Source organism: Schistocerca americana, chromosome X, assembly GCF_021461395.2.
Source record: "Schistocerca americana isolate TAMUIC-IGC-003095 chromosome X, iqSchAmer2.1, whole genome shotgun sequence".
NCBI classification, from domain to species: Eukaryota; Metazoa; Arthropoda; class Insecta; order Orthoptera; family Acrididae; genus Schistocerca; species Schistocerca americana.
In genome coordinates, this window is record NC_060130.1 from 268,002,193 (window position 1) to 268,026,198 (window position 24,006).

The window sequence follows — 24,006 nt, forward strand, 5'->3', positions numbered from 1 at the left end:
TGAAATATGCCACAACTAGTGTCATTCTGAAAGGGCACATTACAATGTCCCAAAGAACATTTTTATATGAACCACCAAAAATCTGATGAAATCTTCATTATTCTGCAACTACATTCAACAGTTATGTCATCACCTAGCAGACTTCAGTTGAAAATTTTTGATACTACATATCCACTATTGTAAAATGTTGCACATTTAGTTAGTGCTGTGGAAGCAAGCACATCCTGCTGGCTGTCAACCCCACTCTAAGATGGCTTAAATCATACAATCTAACTCTCATGCCAAGTGTTAAAGTAATGACAGAATGGTATTTAAAAATATACAGTATTTAAAAATACATATCATTTCGTATTTTTAAGGACCGCTAAATGCTAAAGGGACAAAACTAGTTTTAGCAAAAACAAAGATTTTAGCATTTCTTCCATGGTATACATAAAAATGTCTTCGCAAAGCAGTGAAGCAAAGACTAAAGAAGATTTCACTGCCACAAAACTTCTGGTATTAAAATTGCATTTGCCTGATCAGCCTTCAACACATGTAGTATCTCAGAATTACTAGTCAAGCAACATATGCAGGAGCACATGTCTAATTATGCAATGTAACGATATGCCTGCAAAAGCAAAAATCTGGTTTCAGGTTGCAGTCTGGCATACAATTGTAATCTATGTCATGAAGTTTCATCATATCACACAATAAGCTACAAAATGAAAACTAGTTGGTAATGATTTTGGAATTTCAATTTGTGGAGAGCCCACTTTAAAGGGGTTGCATCAGTCCTCTACCTGTAGGATCATCCTCACTTTGTTGAATCTAGTGAATAACTGCCACTGGAAATAAAGTTTTTGGTAAAATTATATGCAAAATTATTGGTCCAATATTTTGCAACAAAATGTTGATGGCACTTCCTGGATGCATTTAGTAACTCAGACAGACAGACTGGTAGTAAATTATGCCTGCTTCTTTAAGAGGGAGATATTCTCATTTAGACAATTTCCCCATGCACAAGAACAATAATGAATCCTATAATGCTTCACTCATTTATACCATGAAAAATTATAGTTCAGCATTTCCTTTAACATACTTTTTGTTAGAAGATTACTGAGAACAAGATGAAATAATCTTAGTTTCATTTGATCAGGAACAGGGCAAATATGGATTTGAGGTTCAATTTTTACATAATATTTGCTTTTCAACTATATTTTTGTGAAAATTTTATAGCTCCATTCACAGTCTTTCACATAAAGGTACCAACTACAAAATTAATATTCCTCCATAACAAGTACAACAATGTCAACAGAGCAAGCTTCTGTGGCAGCAATGAATTCATACAATCACTTAAGCTATATTTACATTTATAACCTTACAGTAACAAAACCACTAGAAACATCAAAATATTACAATGTAATTCTTATTGTGCTAAAAAATATGGTGGCTCATCACAATGAAACACTGATGGAAACTGACATCAGTCCACAACAACTGATATCACATAAGATATCAATGTTGAACTATCATCATATTTTATAAGCACAGCTCTGTAAAGGAACATCGTTTCCTCTATTACCTAGCAAGAAAGGTGATGAATTCAAATTTATATTTCAATAGAATGGAAGTTACAAGAAATACCTGACATTATTAAAATTTTAGTAATGGTTATGAAATAATAATTGATACAGTGATGGGAACAGAATACACTTCTGGAAAACAATACTATAAACTCAGGAAGATAAACAATACTTTTAGCAACTTAAAATTGCTATTTCTTAAGTTTAAAACAATCGTGGGAATGTACTGATTGAAAGCTGCATTTAAAATATTAAGACTGTTTTGTAGGTAAAAAAATGACTTTACATTACCACTTACATCACAGTCACTGAGTATGATTATGAGGAGGGTGATTGATGATGATGATGATGATGATGATGATGATGGGAGGGTGATTGATGATGATTATAAATTATTTCTAGTTAACTATTTCCTCAAAGTACATAAATATCTTTGCACGACATGATTATGGCAGTACTCTGGTTGATGAATTACAAAAAAATCAGTTTCACTACAAAAAATTAATAATTCATTAATCAGCAGATGCATACAACAGTAACTTATAATTTACAATAATTTATATCTATTTATAGCATTATTGGTGCCTTCAGTTTACAATTTAAATCTAAGAGTACTATCTTCACAATTTACAGACTAGAACAAAGTAAAAGTTCAACATAAATGTCTCACACAATCAGATTCAATACAATGTATTCAAACTGTCTCATTCAAACATACATGATAGTGAATATACCAACTTTCTTGTTTTACAAAGTACGTTACAAAAGATTTAGCTAATTTTTTTAATAACTGCCGTCACAGGAAACACTTCTATGGAAATTACGTTTTCCAAGAGTGTGATTAATTTTCATACATTGACAATGCTTCTTGCAGTTTACCAATTATCTGAAAAAAAAAAAAAAATGAAATAATTAGATAATATGCAGACACTGCCTCTTTATATCTTAAGTAAAGTAGTTTCTCATTCCATACATGAATAGTCCGATATGAATTCTAGAATGTATTTCAGTTAACATTAAAAACAGTAAGATTACAATGCTGAGTGCATGAACCTTTTATTATTACTATTATTATTATTATTATTATTATTATTATTATTATTATTTCTTTCTTTCTTTCTTTCTTTCTTTCTTCAGACATTATGTCTGGTCAAAAATGGAAAGTGACGCGGACCTTGATCAAGCGTGACTTCCTTTTAACTGTACGGTATAAGTTACATTGCATTTAGGAACTTTTGGGTAATTGAACATGTATCAATAATTACAGATTTCTGTAGTTATATATATATATATGTTTCAATGTAGCTGTATTGCCTTGACGTACTGGTGGATATTGTGTGGTATGACTCCTGTAGTTGATAGTATAATTGGTATAATGTCCACTTTATCCTGATGCCACACGTTCTTGACTTCCTCAGCCAGTTGGATGTATTTTTCAATTTTTTCTCCTGTTTTCTTCTGTATATTTGTTGTATTGGGTATGGATATTTCGATTAGTTGTGTTAATTTCTTCTTTTTATTGGTGAGTATGATGTCAGGTTTGTTATGTGGTGTTGTTTTATCTGTTACAATGGTTCTGTTCCAGTATAATTTGTATTCATCGTTCTCCAGTACATTTTGTGGTGCATACTTTTATGTTGTTGTTATTATTATTATTAGACTGCACAAGATCGGTCACATGGATATCAGCACAAGTGCAAATAGACTTTTTGGGCATTATATCTAAAATTCTCTCTCCTCACAACAATAGTTTTAACTTACATCAACCTCTCTGAATTTGAAACTAAATTCTGTAAATCCCAATACAGTGAATGACAGAGGCTACTTATCAGCCACTTCCTTTCTGCCTATTTTCTCACTTCATATGCTAAATTCCTAACTGACATGCCTCCATGTGCACTAATTTTAATTTCTTCTTCAGGTGCATAGTAAGCATGATTGCTAAAAGTCTACCTTTGATACTAGTTCTCTACATCTACCCAATGAAATTTCCCAAAAATGTTGTCCTTCTAACTCCCAAGCATTTCTGTTACACTTTAGTTATATCAATCTGTCGTATCTTCAGTAACCTCCAGTGCTTTCCTTGTACAAGGAAATAAATGTATCTGCATATATGGCACCCAGGTAACATAACCACTCTGGAAGCCAATCACAATGGACACAATATCATACTAGTACAAAATTTATGACACTATTCTTTCTCTTAAGGAAAGGTTTTAAATATATGGAAAACTATTCTATTAACATGTGCCATATAAAGAAACCCAACACATACCTCTTGGTAAAATTTTATTTGTTCTGTCAAGTACTTCTGCATTGCACATTTAAAATCAATAACCCTTTCACTATGGAAATGGGACACCTCAGCAAGAAGGGCATAAGAAACGACATCTGTACGTCTAATAACTTCTTTCAACTGGGTCTGATCCATTTTGTGGTCACTTGCAAGTTTCTCACATTCCTTCCGTTTTTGGAGGGCACCCTGAAAAGATTTGTTGTTATTACTATTCGTAAGATAGCACATACACCTACACTTAGTTTAGGTGATACAATAATTAATTCAACTGTCAATTACTCCATAAAACCAATTCCAACAATGAGTGATACACTAAAAATCAGAGGATAAAAAGAGGAAACAATATTCTGTAAACTAGTTACCATTTTAACTCTGTTACACTTTATTTTGTGTAAGTATTTTTTTATATATGATGGCCAGTAAAAACTGGAAATTTATATGCCTCACAAACATACAAGCTCATAAATAAACCATACCCCCGATTATTCATGTGCAGATTATTCATAGCTATAAAAAACACTTGCAATATTTTTCTCTATGAAACAACAACAAACAACATGCCACATGATGACAAGTGGCATTTTCAGTGTTTAAACAACTGCACATGACAACAGAATACCATTTCCATTGTTATTGGCCCGCCTGGTCCACGTAAATTGAAAACGAATGGTGTGTAAGTATCTATGAAGGAAGTCAGAAGAAATTTGTAAAAGATATGACAGGGGAAAAAAATGTTGACATTAAAACAAAAACTAGAAATAACTGAAAGATATGAGAAGGGAGAAACTACTGATTATGGAATTGGAATGCAGACTGTATGGAACTATAAAAAGAAAGAGCACAAAATACAGGTTTTTGTCAGGAAATGCGATTCTAGTATTGAACCATCTCAACAAAAAGCATCAAGAGGTCTCCATTTGTTGAATTAGAAGCTGCTCTTTCTCAATGGTTTAGCCAAAAACGAGAAAAAGGTGTTCCTGTTTGAGGCACAATGTGTGCCAAAAACGTGAAATTTTTTTCATTAAGCTCTAGGGTTCAAAGTGAGAATTTAAAACTTCATCAGAATGGCTAAAGAGATTCAAACAATATCACAGGATTTGTGAACTTCCTGTGTGAGGAGAGCAGCTTAATTCGAATGTTATGGCAGCCGATTCCTTCCAGGACGAATTCAGAAATTTGTAGAAGAGGATTTCATACTAGATCAAATTTATAGTGCAGAAGAAAGTGGTCTGTACTGGAAATGTCTAGCAACCTGAAACCCTGCTTTTAAGAGTGAAGTTCATGCTCCTGGAGATAAGTCATCTAAAGAACACATTACAAATTTGTGCACTCCTAATGCTTCTCCGTGAAAGACAAATAGAAAATAGTAGTGATTGTAAAATAATAAAAAAATGAACATTCAATGATATCACAGCTAAAGATCTCCCTGCGCATTATTATGACCAAAAAGACGCACAGATGGACAGTGAAATGTTCAGAAACTGGTTCCACACACATTTTGTACAAGTTCAGCAATTTCTAGAGGAGAAAAGATTGCCACAGAAGGCTGTTCTATTGCTTGACAACACTTCTTCACAGCCTGACAAGATGATTCTCACATCTGATAATGGTCTCATTGTAACTAAGTTTTTTTACTGCCTAACGTGACTGCCATTACACAACCAATGGCCAAGGCACAATTGCACTGGTAAAACGTTGCTACTGCGTTGCACTCACTCACTCTAATCTTTCATGGAGAAAAATACTTCCAGATATAGAACACAGTGATTTTCATGGCACAAATAATGAATCTGGCAATAAGTTCAAATGGTTTTGAAAACATCTACGAAGAAAATGTGAATGAGGGGCTGAAGATCGACAAGTGTGAACCTAGCTTCCAGTACGAGTGTTGCTGAAATTGTGATTGCTGCATCACAACAAATCAAAGAAGAGAACAGTGAATGTGAAAGTGGTGATGGCGACCGTGACCTCACAGTCATTGTACTGCACTGCAATGTGCTGATACTCTTCTACAGTATGTGAACCAGTAGTGGTTTCAGCACAATGATATTATTGCTAAAAGACAAATTTGAAATGTTGTGCAGAAAAGTATCAATTACTTTCAGAAGCACACCAACATCAGAGACCATTTAAAGAAATAGATAGATCTACAGTACCTAAGCACAGAACTTGGATAAATTTTTGAACAAAGAATACATGTTTGAAAATATCTCTATTATTCATGTCTTTCAATTATTTGTGCATCATCTTCCTCACGTTATCCTGAATAATCAAGAGTATACTGGATACAGTTTCTTACTTCTAAGTAAATGAGCGAAGACTGAAATTACATCATTTCCCTAAATCCCAGATTATTATTTAATTTTTTGTGACTTTACTGTTATATTACAGACATACGCAATGAGGATATTGTATAATGCTACCAGTATAGGCATATGAAAAGTTGCATATCACAGCTACTTTGAGTCAGTCAGAAGGTGTGAAATTGTATTTTGGGGTAACTCAAACCGTATGTGTCTAATACTAAAACTTCAGAAAACCATCATTAGAAATATGCACAATGTAGGGCAAAGAAAATCATGTTGCCCACTCCTAAAAAAAATGCTATATTAAGTGTTCCTTCACTAGACATATATGAGCTGATTATCTTTATACACAGGAACCCTGATTTATATGTAGCAAATGATCTTCAACCAGATTACAACACCAGAAATCAAAATAATTTTATGCTTCCCAACCACCCTTTAAAACTTTATGCTCAAAATCCACACTATATCAGTATGAAAATTTGTAACACTGTGAAAGGAAGAGAATTCCTCAACATGAATTTAGGAACACTGGAAAAAAGCTTATATGAGAAACTAGTAACATTTCTGTACTATTCAGTAGAAAAATTCATAAATGACAACCTGGAAATTTGAGCAGGAGAGCGCATGTATGCAGGACTTAATTTTTGAAAGTTTCTTATTATTGACGAAAAATTATTAACTGCTTAATTAATTAAGTAATTAATACTGTATATGATATTATATTACTGATATTACAAGTAAAATTGTAAACCAGTTTGTGTGTTTTGATGAGAGTCCTGTACATGATGTCAATGGCTTGCAATTGTATGTTACAAGACAAACTTCTATTCTATTCTATTCTATTCTTCATGTAGAAGATTATGGTACAGATATGTATTATATGCAACATTTTTAACTCACTCTGTGTACAGTCAAAATATCTGGGAAAGACGATATCATCCCTTTATATATGTGAAGTGTATCTGCAAGTGGTTCCCAGTCCAATTTAGGCTGTTCTTCATAAAGCTTGCCAATATCATGGTAGGTATCACCAGTGCGTCTCACAGCTACCGTAAGACTTGCTCGAGGACTTTCTGAAAGTGAACTAAATTAATAAATATCTGTAACTTACAAGGAACTTTAGTTAACTATAAATGGGGACACACAATGAGTGTGAGTGTTTGTTTCTGAACTAGGAACTAGTTTTAAATACCATGTGTACACACAGGGTTTTCTAAACAATATGAAAATGGACTAAAAAGTAAATCCACGAAGGGAGAAAGAGCTTACCGAACAGAAACAACAGCAGAGAAGAACAAAAGGATGGTATTGCTATCTTACAGAACAAGAACTTCCTTTACGCAACATCAAAGAGGAAGGTGTTTAAGGAAATTAACCACTTCAAGAATTGAGCTAAATAGTTACAGAGAGACTGGGTCCACAAATTACTTTCTTACCTTGTCCTGTGGTGGCTCCTTGGACTACACGAGCCATGGAAACAACTCACCAACAAAGCAAGCGAGAAGGTAATTTCACAAGTCTGAATGAAAGGTTATAATGTAACATCTCATCAATGATAAGGTCATTTTGATTCAATAAACATCCCTGGTAAAACCATCTCCGCTACTATAAATCTGATTTGTGTGTGTCACAACCATTATCAGACTAGCCATCTATTACCAAGCAAATATCTCGTAGAACAAATGATATTGTAAGGTGCTTAAAAATTTTATTGGGAAGGCAAAGAGTATCTGGTATGCAAACAGAATAGCTAATTCACAGGATAAAATTAAAACTACAGGGCTATTACAAATGATTGAAGCGATTTCATAAATTCACTGTAGCTCCATTCATTGACATATGGTCACGACACACTACAGATACGTAGAAACACTCAAAGTTTTGTTCGGCTGAAGCCGCACTTCAGGTTTCTGCCACCAGAGCGCTCGAGAGCGCAGTGAGACAAAATAGCGACAGGAGCCGAGAAAGCGTATGTCGTGCTTGAAATGCACTCACATCAGTCAGTCATAACAGTGCAACGACACTTCAGGACAAAGTTCAACAAAGATCCACCAACTGCTAACTCCATTCGGCGATGGTATGCGCAGTTTAAAGCTTCTGGATGCCTCTGTAAGGGGAAATCAACGGGTCGGCCTGCAGTGAGCGAAGAAACGGTTGAAAGCGTGCGGGCAAGTTTCACGCGTAGCCCGCGGAAGTCGACGAATAAAGCAAGCAGGGAGCTAAACGTACCACAGCCGACGGTTTGGAAAATCTTACGGAAAAGGCTAAAGCAGAAGCCTTACCGTTTACAATTGCTACAAGCCCTGACACCCGATGACAAAGTCAAACGCTTTGAATTTTCGGCGCGGTTGCAACAGCTCATGGAAGAGGATGCGTTCAGTGCAAAACTTGTTTTCAGTGATGAAGCAACATTTTTTTATTAATGGTGAAGTGAACAGATACAATGTGCGAATCTGGGCGGTAGAGAATCCTCACGAATTCGTGCAGCAAATTCGCAATTCACCAAAAGTTAACATGTTTTGTGCAATCTCACGGTTTAAAGTTTACGGCCCCTTTTTCTTCTGCGAAAAAAACGTTACAGGACACGTGTATCTGGACATGCTGGAAAATTGGCTCATGCCACAACTGGAGACCGACAACCGACTTCATCTTTCAACAGGATGGTGCTCCACCATCATGATGTTCGGCATTTCTTAAACAGGAGATTGGAAAACCGATGGATAGGTCGTGGTGGAGATCATGATCAGCAATTCATGTCATGGCCTCCACGCTCTCCCGACTTAACCCCATGCGATTTCTTTCTGTGGGGTTATGTGAAAGATTCTGTGTTTAAACCTCCTCTACCAAGAAACGTGCCAGAACTGCGAGCTTGCATCAACGATGCTTTCGAACTCATTGATGGGGACATGCTGCGCCGAGTGTGGGAGGAACTTTATTATCGGCTTGATGTCTGCCGAATCACTAAAGGGGCACATATCGAACATTTGTGAATGCCTAAAAAAACTGAGTTTTTGTATGTGTGTGCAAAGCATTGTGAAAATATCACAAATAATAAAGTTATTGTAGAGCTGTGAAATCGCTTCAATCATTTGTAATAACCCTGTATATATTGTGACTGATAAATCAGATATATGTACAGTATTTAACAATCATTTTCTGAGCATTGCTGGCGAATCAAATAAAAATTTAGTTTCTACAGGGAATCATATAACTTCCTAGATAAATGCCTTCCTGATACTGATGTCTGAAATACTCCTCTGTGATACAAACAAGGGGGGAGATTAAGTCAATAGTTAAATCATTGCAGACTAAGGACTCATGGATATAATGGAGTGCCTAGCAGAATATTAAAGTACAATGCTGCACATGTTCACGGGCACTGACTCCATGGGGCCTGAGGGGGCCCAGGGGCCCGAGCCCCCTCAAAAATTCGTTTGGGGAGGGGGGGGGGAGGGGGGAGGAGCACCCCCAATAATTTAAGAAACTTTTTAGTTATATTATGCTTTGTAAAATCACAAAATTATGTTGGAATTTTTTATTTTCCTTGTTTGACGATAGGTACCTTTTAAAATACATTCAGTAATGAGTTAAAACAATTGTCACAGTAGTAAGCAGGTTAACTGAAAACGAGTGGGATGAATCATGATAGTGTTATGGTGCTGCAGGCACACTTAGAATTTGTCCCGGTGCGCGAACCTTCGGGTAAAGTCGGGCGCCAACAGGCCAGTGCTGCGACCATTGCGACATCACAAGGACTGGACCAGAAGCACGTGGAACCCTCCGCCTCGCATCGTGTCTCCTTGACGCTTCAAGACATTATGATGCCACAGCTATATAAAGCCCACCCTGCTGTCACAGTCATTCCATGTGGATAGTTTTGTTCAGTGCATGCTGTAGACGTGTTTAGTGTTTCGACTTTAGTGGACTATTTTAGGACTATATTTTATTTATTTACTTTAGTCCCTTAGTGTATTGTGAATTAAGTTTGCAATGGTTAAATTTGTTACCAAAAGGGCGTGCTTGGTAGTTGTTGTTACTGCAAGTCAACCTCCAACAATTATTGTGTCATCAATTGCTTCGTCGTCTTCAGGAGAGAACCATTCACAGCCAAAACCTGGACAATCCAGTAAGGGAAGAGCATTTCAGAAGTCTTGGTTGATCAAATATACATGGCTAGAATATGAAGCACCTACCGAAAAAGCTTTTTGCAATACCCGCAAAGAGGAAGGCGCTAAAAGTCTATTACAATTTTCTTCAAAAAAAGAAAATGCATTACTTCCGTAGGGTTTTCTAACGGGAAAAAGGCTTTGGAAAAATACTGTCTTCATGAAAAAACGGTTACACATAAAGATGATGTTCTGAAACTAAATTCTATCACTAACCGAAATGTGGCCTTCCAACAGAATGAACAGTTAGATAGTGGTACGAAGATAGGCCTTTAAGCTCTTTAGACAATTTTTGCTACCATGCAATTTCTATGCTGACAAGGACTAGCAATTAGAGGGCACAAAGATGTAAACTCAATTTTTTCCAATTGTTGCAAGTCTGAAAGAATGACATACCCGAGTTTAAACATTGGTTAGGGCGTTCGGGGTATAAGTGGATGTCCCACAATATTCAAAACGAGACCATTGGTCTACTAGGAAAGCCTGTATTGAGAAAGGTGTTGGCTTCAACAAGTGATTCTTTGATTCACGAACAAGTGTCATTTTGTATTCGTACTGTCAACGATTCCTTAATCATCAACAAAGACTTTATTGGCTTACATGAGACCCCAAACCCTGAATCACAAACACTGTATTATTTTAAAACACTTTTTGGTCGTCTTGATTTGTCAATGGATAACTTATGAGGACAGTGCTATGATGGTGCCTCGAATATGAGAGGTAAGTTCAAAGGACCAAAAAAGTTAATTTCAGATATACAACCAATGCACGTTATGTGCACTGCACTGCTCACAGTTTAGACCTGGCAGTTATAGACAGTCTCCACCATCTTACGTCTATGAGGGATATCACAGCTTTAGCCAAGGACTTAATAAACACCGTAAGGGAATCCAACCGAAGGATGGGACTTTTCAGAAGCATACCTATGAGAGCGCCAATGACCAAGCTGGTCTATGACCCCTTTGCCCGACTCTATGGACCATGGGAGCTTCTAATATCTTGAGAATATTGCAAAACTTTGAAGAGCTTCTAGAGTTTTTTTGAAACATTTTCTGCAGAGGACTAAACAGAGGCAGGTCACGAATGTGCAGGCTACCTTGAGTCAATGTTACAATTCGAGACTTCTTCCTTTTTACATCTTTATTGCCATGCAATGAACCCAGAAGAAGATGTCAATGAAAAAATTCAATGCCTCATCCACACGTTGCTGATCTGGAAAAAATATATGAGGGCTTGATTTGTATATTGAATGGAAGGCATGATAGTTATGAACACTTTTGGGAATTCTCTTTAAAAGAGAAACCTTCAGAAGTTGATGATCCTTCACTTCCTCGGAATCTAAGTATACCAAAGTAGTATGAAAACAACGAAGCCAGCTCACAGCACACTTTCAAAACTCCAAAGGAATACTACAAAGCTATTTAAATCTAAGTTTGTGAAACGGTGCAATCCTGCATTAATGAGCGGTTTGCTTCAACTGGACTCGCACAGGTCATTGCAGTTGAACAAGAGTGCTTGCTTTTACGAAACAGAAGTGAAACAAATTTGGAAAAATCAACCAAGTTTTTCAAAAATGACCTAGACATTGAGAGACTGTGCTTAACTTTAATATGTTAGCTGATATGGCTAATAAAAAACAACTGGTCTTAAAAAACATGTGTGATGTAAGAAAGTACATTACACAAGAGCTTGCAGTTGGAGAAATGTTATGAGAAGTGGTGAAGTGCATTAAGCTTCTCCAGGTAGCTCCAATCACGACAGAAGCAGCAGAACAGTCATTTAGCGCCCTTAGACGTCTATAGTCTTATCTCCAATCAACAATGGGTCAGAAGCGATTTAACAACTTGGCTGTTCTTCTAGTCCACTGAGATGTTTTGGATGAATTGGATATCAAACCAGTCATCACCGACTTCATATTCAGTAATCCAGTCAGACAGTCGACAATTGTACCTAAGACAATAGCCCTAATAATGGCATTTAGATCAATATTAAAAATCTTTATAAAGTAGAGGCTCAAATACATACATAATGTCTAAATTTTCAGTTTTGAAATATCAGTACTAGTTTAGTACTATATTACTATAGTACTATATTAGTTATTTTCAAATACTTAAATATTTTTAGGGTGTAAGACCCCATTGAAACCCACTATTTATATACTTTTTGACAAAGTATTAGGCATACTGTATTAACTTTATTAACTGTATTAAAACATTAACTTTGAGATATTGTTTTTATTTAATGAACCCTGAGCCTTATTCAAAGTAAGCTTAAATTAGCTATTTCACTTATTAGTCAAAGTGCTATTGCTGTGTGACAGCAATATTTTATGTTTTATTCTTTTAATGATAGTTTAGGATTTATTTAAATATAATCTCAGTCTTTTGAGAGCTATATATTCACTGCTCTGTAATAGTCTACAAGCATGATTATTACTGTAAATTAAATTTGCTTTTCATGAAAATATCATGTGTGTTTATGTCCTTTTTTTTTTCGAAGCCACAAAATGTGTCAGGCTTATCGAGTTTCCCCACAGTGTCAAGTGATCGAGAGTCCAGTTTTCGGGGTTCTAATGTTGATCATATGACTCGAAAATGCTTTAAAAAACTTTCAAACTCACTATACTTCATCTAAAATTTAGAAAATTTCCTAGGGCAAGCCCCCCCCCCCCCCCCCCCCCCCCCCCAATATTTTTTATGAGACGGCACCCCTGCACATGTAAGCTCTGTATTTACCCATATTCGTAGTTTTCCTTTAGGAATTGTCAGTTTCCTGGATGATTAAATTACTCAGTAGTAATGCTGCTTTATAAAAAGGGAGAAAGGGATAATGCAGACAATTTTAGACCTATTTCTATGTCATCAGTGTCCGCTAAAGTTATTGAAAAGGCCGTGTATGTAAGGATAATGGATCATTTTGTATCACACAATTTTATATCAAATGTACAGTTCAGCTTCAGAAGTCATTTAACAAATGAAAATGCTATATTCTCTTTTCTGTGTCAGGTACTGGATGGGTTAAACAAAAGGTTTTAAACGCTAGGCATATGTTTTGATTTAACTAAGGTGTTTGTGTTGATCACAAAATATTGCTCCAGAAGTTGGAACATTACAGAATACAGAGAGTAGCTCACAATTTATTCACATCTTACTTTAGCAACAGACAGCAAAAAGGTCATTTACTCACAATGTTGAGAATGGCTGTGATGTGGGGTCTGAGTAGGGTACGATCAAGTGGGGAGTGCCCCAGGGATCAGTCTTGGGGGCACTCCTGTTCCTTATTTGTAAGGGGTGTTCAAAAAGTCTCTCTGCAGTGCCGTATACCACAGTGAATATATTGAAATGAAACTCGGTGAAATACAAGTTATTAATTTATTGAATATTCATTTTTACTTACAAATTTTCACATTAATTGTTAAAAAGTGTCCCCCCTGGTGTTGAATACACAATTCAATTCATCTAATCATGTTTCCAAACACAAGCTGTAACATTTCTTCTGTAACAGAAGCAGTGAAAAGTGGTTATTGCAGTTTTCAATTCATCGATGGATTTTGGACGGTTTTTATATGCAGTTGCTTTCGCTGCACCCCAGAAGAAAAAGTCAGGTAGTGTTAGGTCAGGTGATCGTGGAGGCCAAAGTCCCTGTGAAATTATGAGATCATGCAGTCTCTTGCCATGATCAATATTTTTCAGTTCTTGCACGACTGTCACTTTGTATGAGAAAAGTTCTAATTTTTTCCTTAGAGCTGTGTGGGCCGTTCCGACACTAACATCGATTTCCTAGGCGAGTTTTCTTACTGATTTGTTCAGACTCGTGGACATTTTATCGGAAATATCAAGTAGTCTATCCTCAGACAAAATCCAAGGATGACCACTTCTCGGTGCATCTGTCACTAAGCACGTACTTCGAAATTTGTTAATCAAATCTCGCACAGTATCGCGATGTGGGAGTGTTGTCTCCGGGAAAAGAGAATTAAATGTTTGATGAACCAAAACTATGTATTTACCGCCAGCTTTTAACACTTATTCAACTAAAAACACACGTTCAACGGTTAGCATTTTGACAGTGATAAAAAAGAAACAAACGAACAAGGGAACTAAACTTAAATGTTCATGTCAACACATAACGACACACACCAACAATACTACTCATGCTGGCTGAGATAAACGAAACAGTGGAATGTTGGGAGAGTGCACTTGAAGGGAAGTAACCCAGGCAGGTGAACAATCATACAGCACGCATGGCTAACAATCATACGGCACTGCAGAGAGACTTTTTGAACACTCCTTACAAATGATATGCCCTCCAGTATTACGAGTAACTCTAAAATATTTCTGTTTGCTGATGACACTACTCGCTTGGTAGTAAACGATGTTGTGTGCAATGTTGGCTCGGTTTCAAATAGTGCAGTTCATGACCTAAGGTCATGGCTTGTAGAAAATAAAGTAACACTAAATCTCAGTTTTTACAGTTTCTAACACACAATTCAACAAAACCTGAAATTTTAATTTCACATAATGGGCATATGATTAGTAGAACTGAACAGTTCGAATTTCTAGGTGTTCAGATAGATAGTAACCTGTCATGGAAAGCCCACATTCATTATCTTGTTGAAATACAATCAGCCATTTTTACTATTCAAAAGGTATCTGAAGAGAGTGATCATTCGACACGAAAATTAGTCTACTTTGCTTGTTTTCATTTGCTTATGTCATATCGTATTATATTTTGAGGTAACTCTTCCCATTATAAAGGAATATTTTTGGCTCATATATATATAAAAACAAAGATGATGTGACTTACCAAATGAAAGTGCTGGCAGGTCGACAGACACACAAACACACACACAAAATTCAAGCTTTCACAACAAACTGTTGCCTCATCAGGAAAGAGGGAAGAAGAGGGAAAGACGAAAGGATGTGGGTTTTAAGGGAGAGGGTAAGGAGTCATTCCAATCCCGGGAGCGGAAAGACTTACCTTAGGGGATTAAAAAGGACAGGTATACACTCGCGCGCGCGCACGCACACACACACACACACACACACACACACACACACACACACACACACACACACACACACACACACACACACACACACACATCCATCCACACATACACAGACACAAGCAGCACTTCAGTATTTCTAAATCTGTGAGCACAAATCTTAAGTACTAACATCAACATCTTTTGCAATGAACGGTATTTAGATGGAGAAAGCAAGCTAAATCGTATCTGTGTTTCTTTAAGACCACTGATCATGTTTTATCACAACAAAACGAAACACATTTGGTGACAAAAACATACATTTCCTTGGAGTCTCAAGACAGCTTTAAAACACCTTCATCGATTTCAGAAATAACATCAGAGAAAAGAACTGAAGAGTTGTGTAGACCAACACTATAGGTAACTGCCAACAAAAGGTTGGTTCTACTATGTTCATTACTGTCAATTATTACGTGCTGCGTTATGTCTGTTATTTTAGTGATATTGTGCGACCAACTGCTTAGTTTAGTGGTAACGCGTTTGCCTACCATGCAGTAGATCTGGGTTTGATTTCCGGCTGGGTTGGAGATTTTCTCCTCTCGTGGACTGGGCATTGTGTTGTCCTCATCACCATTTCATGATAACCGACATACAAGTTGGCCAATGTGGTATCACCTGAATGAAGACTTGCAACCTGGTGGCCAAACTTACCTGGTTGGGGCCTCCCGGCAAACATTGCCACATGGTCATTTAATTTTACAGGTATTGTGTTTTTTTTTTTTTTTTTTTTTTTTTTTGAGAAATGTACAAGTTCACAGCGTACAAACTGCCACAATTTTCTTCTTCGTATCGTCCATAGTTTCCGATATATGGATGACTTCCAAAGTGTCAAAATGTACTAGAATAAATAAAATGTCTACAAAACACGGCACTATACAATGTACTTGCGGGGAGCCAGTTGCAATTCCTGAAATCCATCCCCCATGGCCTCTGGCCTGCCACAGAGCACTGCAGTCCTGGGTCCATGACAAAAATCTGCTGCATTCATCACACACAGACTCAGTCTGCGGGCAGATCAGTTAAACTAGATCCAACAGTCAGCGCCTGTGCATTAAGCTACAGATCGGCAAGCCCGATTCATTATATATACTCGCAGAAATGGCCTGTGGTTTTGGCCCATCCTGAAAGTCCACTCAAGGGACCAGATATTCACGTGTCGGGCACCAAGTTGATGAAATGAGACCACAGCGATAAATCCAAGCAACAGATAATTTGTGCAAATAATCAGAATCAATACTAATGAGGATAGGTAGTAATTAGCAACTCACCATGAAGATTATCACTCAGTTGCAGACAGGCACGTAGAAAAGACAATCACGCTTTCACAACTAAATTTTTCACCATAGCCCTTGTCAGAAAATGAGAGTACACACACTTTCACATAATCAGCCAGGCACAACTCATGTATCTGGCCGCTGCATCAACAGTCACTGAGAATCAGATCCAAACAAACCCCTCCTCACAACTCCCCGTCTCTCGTTGGCAGCTGCTTGGCCAGTGGGACGAGGTGGTGGCACCACTGACTTCAAACTGAGGGGAATGGTAGGAAGGGGAGACGCAGTAAGAATGAGGGAGTATGGAAGGAAAGCACGTATTCAGCTGTGCCCAGCCAGCAAAGATGCACGACATCTCAGTAAACAAACCATTTCATCTACCAAGACAAAAACGAGGTTTTTCTTCAGGGATTTTTCATATTCCCCCGATTTTCGCGACACATTTGAAATTCGCTGATTTTCAGAATTTGTGGCAACCATGATACTGCTTTGGTTACTGCCATCATCAGATATCTGCAATTAAGATTATACGAACGTGAAGAGCAACAGGCATTTGTTAAACATCAAGTTATAAAATATTATAAGTTAAAAGTGTGGCTTCAGCTGTCAGAGGCTGCAGTCATGTGAGAGAGTTGCGTTTGCATTTGCGTGTGCGTATGCACAATTCAACATCTTCACTATATGGTGAACAGCAACTTTCCTTTTCATAATATTGTAAAAGTTAAAAAAAATTTCTCACCAGAATAAATTCTGAGCTCACAAAAGAAAGTTCAGAGTCAGTATTAAAACCTGTGCCAAGCTGGAGCATCAACTAACAACTGGTTCAAAAATGATACAAAGCTGTAAGTTCTAGCTGACAGGTGACTCCACTGTGGGGGCAAGTTAGCTTCAAATTTTACTTTGATTTTTTTTTCCCCCCTCCATTTCATACTTATAGAGAGATTTTTTAGATTACAAACATGCAAATCCTAATTATAAAACATGATTTAAATGAGCATAGTTGCATACCCACAACATTAGCTTTTCGGACAGTGGCAATTGTCCATACCTAAACTTCACGAGTATTCATTGAATATGTTAATGTCTATGCCACAGCCACATGAACTTCAGTATGAAACACATTTTGCATTAACAGAAATGTTGTGATTCTGACAGTACTACTTGCTGTTATAATTGTGCATGTCCAATAAATAATAAGCTGAGCCCTACAACTAAAACTTAGCCACACAATGCACAAAAATATGTAGACTGTAGAACACATGATTAAAAAGATAGAGAGTGAGTAAGTGAGTGAGTGAGTTCTTAAATTAAAATATTCTCCCAGATGCTCCAAATTTGCGTATTGACGAACCCATCCAACTAAAAGTTGGTTTTGTTACTAAACCAAATCATATCCACATCGTTCGTCAGTTCTGTGAACTGTGTTGGTGAAATGTAACTTCTGTTCCATGGCCCTGGGGCTTAATGGCTGGTGCGTTTGAATTTTGTATGGAAAGAGATGCAGGTCTTCAACAGCAATTTGTTGCAGTGTCACCCAGTTGATTCCTACCTGTAGTGCAGCTTGTTTGATTGATTTCCTGGGCCTGGTTTGAAACGCAATGTGAGTCTTCGATGTTTTCGTGAGGTTTCACCCTTTTTGGACAACAGATATTGCTAACACTGTCATCATGAACACTACCTGTTCTATCAAACTTGTGAATCAAATTCTTGATTGTTAGAACACTTTGAACAGTTGTCTTCAGCTTGAACTTGGTCGCAGACTTCCTTCTTGACAACAAGGTGTGTATGCCACTGTCCGAAAAGCTAATGTCGTGGGTATGCAACTATGCTCATTTAAATCATGTTTTATAATTAGGATTTGCATGTTTGTAATCTAAAAAATCTCTATAAGTATGAAATGGAGGGAAAAAAATAAGATCAAAGTAAAATTTGAAGCTAACTTGCCCACACAGTGGAGTCACCTGTCAGCTAGAACTTACAGCTCTGTATTATTTTTGAACCAGTTGTTAGTTGATGCTCCAGCTTGGCACAGGTATTAATACTGACTCTGAACTTTCTTTTGTGAGCTCAAAATTTATTTTGGTGAGTAAAATTTTTTTTAACTTTTACAATATTATGAAAAGGAAAGTTGCTGTTCACCATATAGCAGAGATGTTGAGTTGTGCACATTTTAAAGCAGGAAGATTTCTGGTCCGTTCACATACCACTGTTTGTTCAGTATCGTATAACACCCCTTTCATCTGTTCTAATTCCTTCAACTGTGCTTAATATGCAACATGATTTTAATAAAAAGAATTATTAACTTATGTATTTTGAACAAGATGTTTACGAATTATTTAGGAATAAAAGTGATGACACACCAAGAGGCAGAAGCACTGCATCATCAATAGGCACACTAACAAGAGGCACAGAGCTTGGCTAGCTTTCGGAATGCACTTCCTTCCCCTAGCTGTAGGAGAAACATGCACATGTGTGCAGGATATAGGACACGCTTTTGGCTAGGGATAGGGAAACTTTTCTGAACTAGTGCAGATAAACAGAGCTGGGGTCCATTGTGGAGGGCAGTGGGGGAAGGGATAGCACTGGGAAAAGAAGTTGGCACTGGAAGTGGCGAGTAAAGATGTCAGGTGGTTGTAGTGGGAGTTGAATAACATTTGTGTGTGTGGAAGGAATGAAAGAAATTGTGTTGGGGGCAGGGGTAGATTTGTGTCCGAGATATATCTGATTGCATGCGAGATCTCCCCACTCGCCCAAACGACAGCCCCCACACCCACCTTCTGCATTCATGACAAAATCCACAAACCTAACTATCCTGGGTGTCCCATTGTGGCTAAGTGCAGTGCACCCACCAAAAGAATCTTGACCCTTTTTTATCAACATGTCCACCCAATTGTCCAAAACATAGCCTCCTACATTAAAGATACTAACCATTTCCTGCACCGGCTCTCTGCCACCCCCCCCCCCCCCCCACACCCTTACCTCCCAGATCCTACTCATTACTGTTGATGCAACCTCCCTATACACCAACATCCTTATGCCCATGGCCTTGGTGTGACTGAACACTACCTCTACCAATGTCTTACAGATTCCAGACCCACCACTTAATTCCTTTTACACCTAACCCACTACATCCTAACCCATAACTACTTCACCTTTGACAGGAAGGTATACAAACAAATTCATGGCACAGTTATGGGCACACACATGGCACCCTTCTATGCCAACTGCTTCATGGGCCAACTACAGGAAACATTCCTAGCTTCCCAAAACCCCAAACCTTTGGTCTGCTTCAGGTTTATTGACGACATCTTTATAAGCAGGACTCAAGGCCAGGACACCTTATCCTCATTCCTCCACAACTTCAATACCTTCTCTCCCACCCACTTCACCCTGCTCTTGTCCATCCATCATGCCACCTCCCTGTCTTCTCTTCTCAGATTGCTCTATCCACACCTCTGTCCACATCAAACCACCGATCACCAACAATACCTGCACTTTGACAACTGCCACTCCTTCCACACCAAAAAATCCCTCCCATACTGCCTGGCCACCTGTGGTAGACGCATCTGCAGTGGTGATAACTCCCTTGCCCAGTATGCTGAAGGCCTCACAAAGGCCTTTGCAGATAGGCAATACTCTCCAGACCTAATTCACAAACAGATTTCCCATGCCATATCCTCACACACAGATAATCCTCACATCCTTTCCAAGAACCAACCATAAAGAAGAGCCTCACTTGTCACCCAGTACCACCCCGGACAGCAACGACTGACCTGTGTCCTTTGTAGGGGCTTTGATTGCCTACCATCATGCCCTGAAAAGTGGGGCATCCTACCCAAGATACTTCCAATCCCTCCCAGAATGGTGTTCTGTGGCCTCCCAACCTCCACAACATCCACAACATCCCTATGCCACTCCCACCCCAATCCCCTGCCACACGGATCATACCCCTGTGAAAGACACAGCTGCAAGACCTGCCCAATCCACCCACCCCATCACCTCATATTCCAGTCCCATCACAGGTTTATCCTACCCCAGAGTCTGCACCACAGCCACAGCCAGTTAACTGTTATCCACAGACCCCACACACCAGCTGTGACAGGCACATACTCCTTGGCTTGTATGAGAAGTTTCCAGGTCAGGCATCCACCGTGTGATCCCTGCATGGTCAAGGGGCTACCACCACGTAAGTACTCGTCCCATTGTGCCAAACAAGTACTCACAAAAGAGATGTGAGCATCCTGGTGTCTCTTTGGTGGAGCCTCTGGTTTAAGCATTCTGAACTGTTAAAAAGAGCAAAATGTACTTTTACCCTACAATTAGGGGTTGCACCTTAAGCACTTCAAACCACGAACAAGAAAACCTGGGATGGTCTCTGAATCCAAGTGACAGAACTCTTTGGTGTTAAAAGATTAACAGCTTGCAGCATGATACACTCAAGAGTATTCAACAGCTGGCAAGAGTGCCTTGCCAAACTCTCATGTAAGGCAAATCCCTGAAACTATCAACAGATAAACTTATACCTCCCCTATCCAAAAAAAACCTATTTTACCAACTGAGCTTAGTTCACTATCAGATAATTTCTTTATGGTTATTTATTTTCTATAAGGGGTGTTCGAAAAGTCTCTCCGCAGTGCCGCACGATTGTTAGCTGTGCGTGCCATATGCCGCAGTGAATATATCGAAATGGAACTCAGTGAAATACAAGTTATTAATTTATTGAATACTCATTTTTACTTACAAATTTTCACATTAATTGTTGAAACTGTCCCCCCTGTTGTTGAGTACACAATTCAACTCGTCTAATCATGTTTCCAAACACAAGCTGTAACATTTCTTCTGTAACAGAAGCAGTGAAAGTGAATATTGCATTTTTCAATTCATTGATGGACTTTGGACAGTTTTTATAGACAGTTGCTTTTGCTGCACCCCAGAAGAAGTAGTCAGAAGGTGTTAGGTCAGGCGATCGTGGAGACCAAAGTCCCTGTGAAATTATGCGATCACCAAAACCATCAGCAAGCAGTGACATTTGAAACACGAGCTGTATGCGCAGTTGCACCATCTTGTTGAAAATAACCATTCCGTATTTCACTTAACACAAGTTCTCCTATGAATGGGTACCGAATATCACTGCAGTATCATCATGCGTTTATTGTTTCGTTGAAAAATATGGGACCCACAATCTGACATCTAGAAATTGCAATCCAAACCCCTATTTTACAGAATGAAGTGGTTCCTCATGGACACACAAGGGATTTGCAGTACTCCACATATGAGAATTTTGCTAGTTCATGTACCCAGAGAAATGAAACCATGCCCAATCCGTGAAAAACGTTTCATTAAGAATATCCCTTCCATTTTGTTGAACGAACTTTTTGAACCATTGACAATAATGCAGTCTCTTGCCATGATCAGTATTTTTCAGTTCTTGCAGGACTGTCACTTCGTACGGGAAAAGTTCTAATTTTTTCCTTACAGTTGTGTGGGCCGTTTCGACACTAACATCGATTTCCTAGGAGAGTTCTCTTACTGACTTGTTCAGGCTCATGGATATTTTATTGGAAATATCAAGCAGTTGATCCTCAAACAAAACGCTAGGACAACCACTTCTTGGTGCATCTGTCACTGAACCATTACTTCGAAACCTGTTAATCAAATCTCGCACAGTATTGCGAAGTGCTGTCTCCAGGGAAACTGAATTAAATGTTTGACGAACTGAAATTGTTTATTTACCGCCAGCTTTGAACACTCATTCAACTACAAACATACATTCAATGATTAGCATTTTAACAGTGACAAAAACGAAACCAACGAACAAAGGAACTAAACTTAAACGTTCACATCAACACGCAACGACACACACTAACGATACTACTAATGCTGGCTGAGATAAACGAAACAGTGGAATGTTGAGAGAGAGTACTTGAAGGGAAGTAACCCAGGCAGGCAAACAATCATACAGCATGCGCGGCTAACAATAATACGGCACTGCGGAGAGACTTTTTGAACATCCTGTACAAGAACTGATGTAATGTGAAGTACATCATAAGCTTATTAATGGTGGATGCAATCACAGGGCTTTTACAGTCTCTCACTTAAGATCAATATTTTATGACATGTAATCCTATGTCTCTGCTTCAGCCCTGCCAGTGTGATCCATACTACTCTGTTTACAACAGCTGAAAGAGCCACTATCCACCACTAACATTTTTATATCCCCTCCTTCAGCATTTTAAATCTGAATTATAATCAGAAGTTTGCTTTCTTTCTGACAGCACAAAAGCCTAAAAGAGCCATGTGCTAGCATAACAGACAACCTTTAGAAAATTTTTCATACTTAGGAAACAGCCAAGTACCCACCTGTCACCTGGAATTGCCAGAACGCAAGGTTTCGCAACATACATAATCATCTCATCTTTCATCATCAATATACTAAACCTAACTAGATGAATTATCTTAATTTTAACAGCTTCAAACCTCTCGCATATCAGATCATTGGTGATTCAGAGTGCTTGTTTGTACTCTTGAAACAAACTCACTCTTGAATGAGAACTTGCAAGCTGTTTTCAAATGGACAGCACAAACTCCCTTCAAGTATTTTTAATTCTGATAAAGTGGAGTAAAATTTTTCTTAGGTATATCAAAGGGCAACATCTCAGTGCTGCATTTACTCTGTTCTATTAGGACAAAGTATTAGATACACTAAAAGGGTAATTAACTGACAAAACCACACAGCAGTTTTACACTTGTGTAAAAGTGGATGAAAACTGCAAGAAGAAATGTTTTAATCTACAAAACAAAATGCACGCACCTACCTGTATCCATGTCAAAAGCATTTGCCAGCATAAGAAATGCCTGCCCAACTCTCTGATATTCACGTTTGTATGGACCCTGATGCTTCTTTGTCTGGTCTGTTGCAGTGTTCATTAAGTTTTTCACAGCAACATCCATGCCATGAATAAACTTTGCGAAACTTTCCATTTCTTGTTCCCTGTAATTTGAATTTTGAACACAATAATTTATCAAACTGGAACAGTATCAACCATGAGGAGACAGCTACAAAAGACATTCGTGACAACTACACCAAGAGAAATGTACAGGTACAGCTAAGCATTGGAGCTGCAACAACAACTACATGAATACACAACAATTTTTTTAATTTATTTATTTTTACAGCTGAGGAGATTTTTCAGGTGTAAATATCTTCTACACATATACACTATGTGATCACAAGTACCCGGACACCTGGCTGAAAATAATTTCCCAGTTCATGGTGCCCTCCATCAGTAATGCTGGAATTCAATATGGTGTTAGCCCACCCTTAGCCTTGATGACAGCTCCCACTCTCGCAA

General features: G+C 38.0%; 1 protein-coding gene across 2 annotated transcripts in view; it reads right to left on the reverse strand.

Annotated features, from left to right (window-relative positions):
- Positions 1–1,190: 1,190 nt before the first annotated feature.
- The window catches only part of LOC124555072 (sorting nexin lst-4), a 103,613-nt gene continuing 80,797 nt past the window's right edge, over positions 1,191–24,006 (reverse strand). For both annotated transcript variants that reach the window (XM_047128859.1, XM_047128858.1), the window contains exons 9-12: positions 23,470–23,645; positions 7,071–7,243; positions 3,841–4,047; positions 1,191–2,451 (exon numbers count right to left, since the gene is read on the reverse strand). In XM_047128859.1, the coding sequence (XP_046984815.1) occupies positions 2,407–2,451; positions 3,841–4,047; positions 7,071–7,243; positions 23,470–23,645 (601 nt within the window). In that variant the 3' untranslated portion in view covers positions 1,191–2,406. The remainder of the gene's footprint in view (positions 2,452–3,840; positions 4,048–7,070; positions 7,244–23,469; positions 23,646–24,006) is intronic.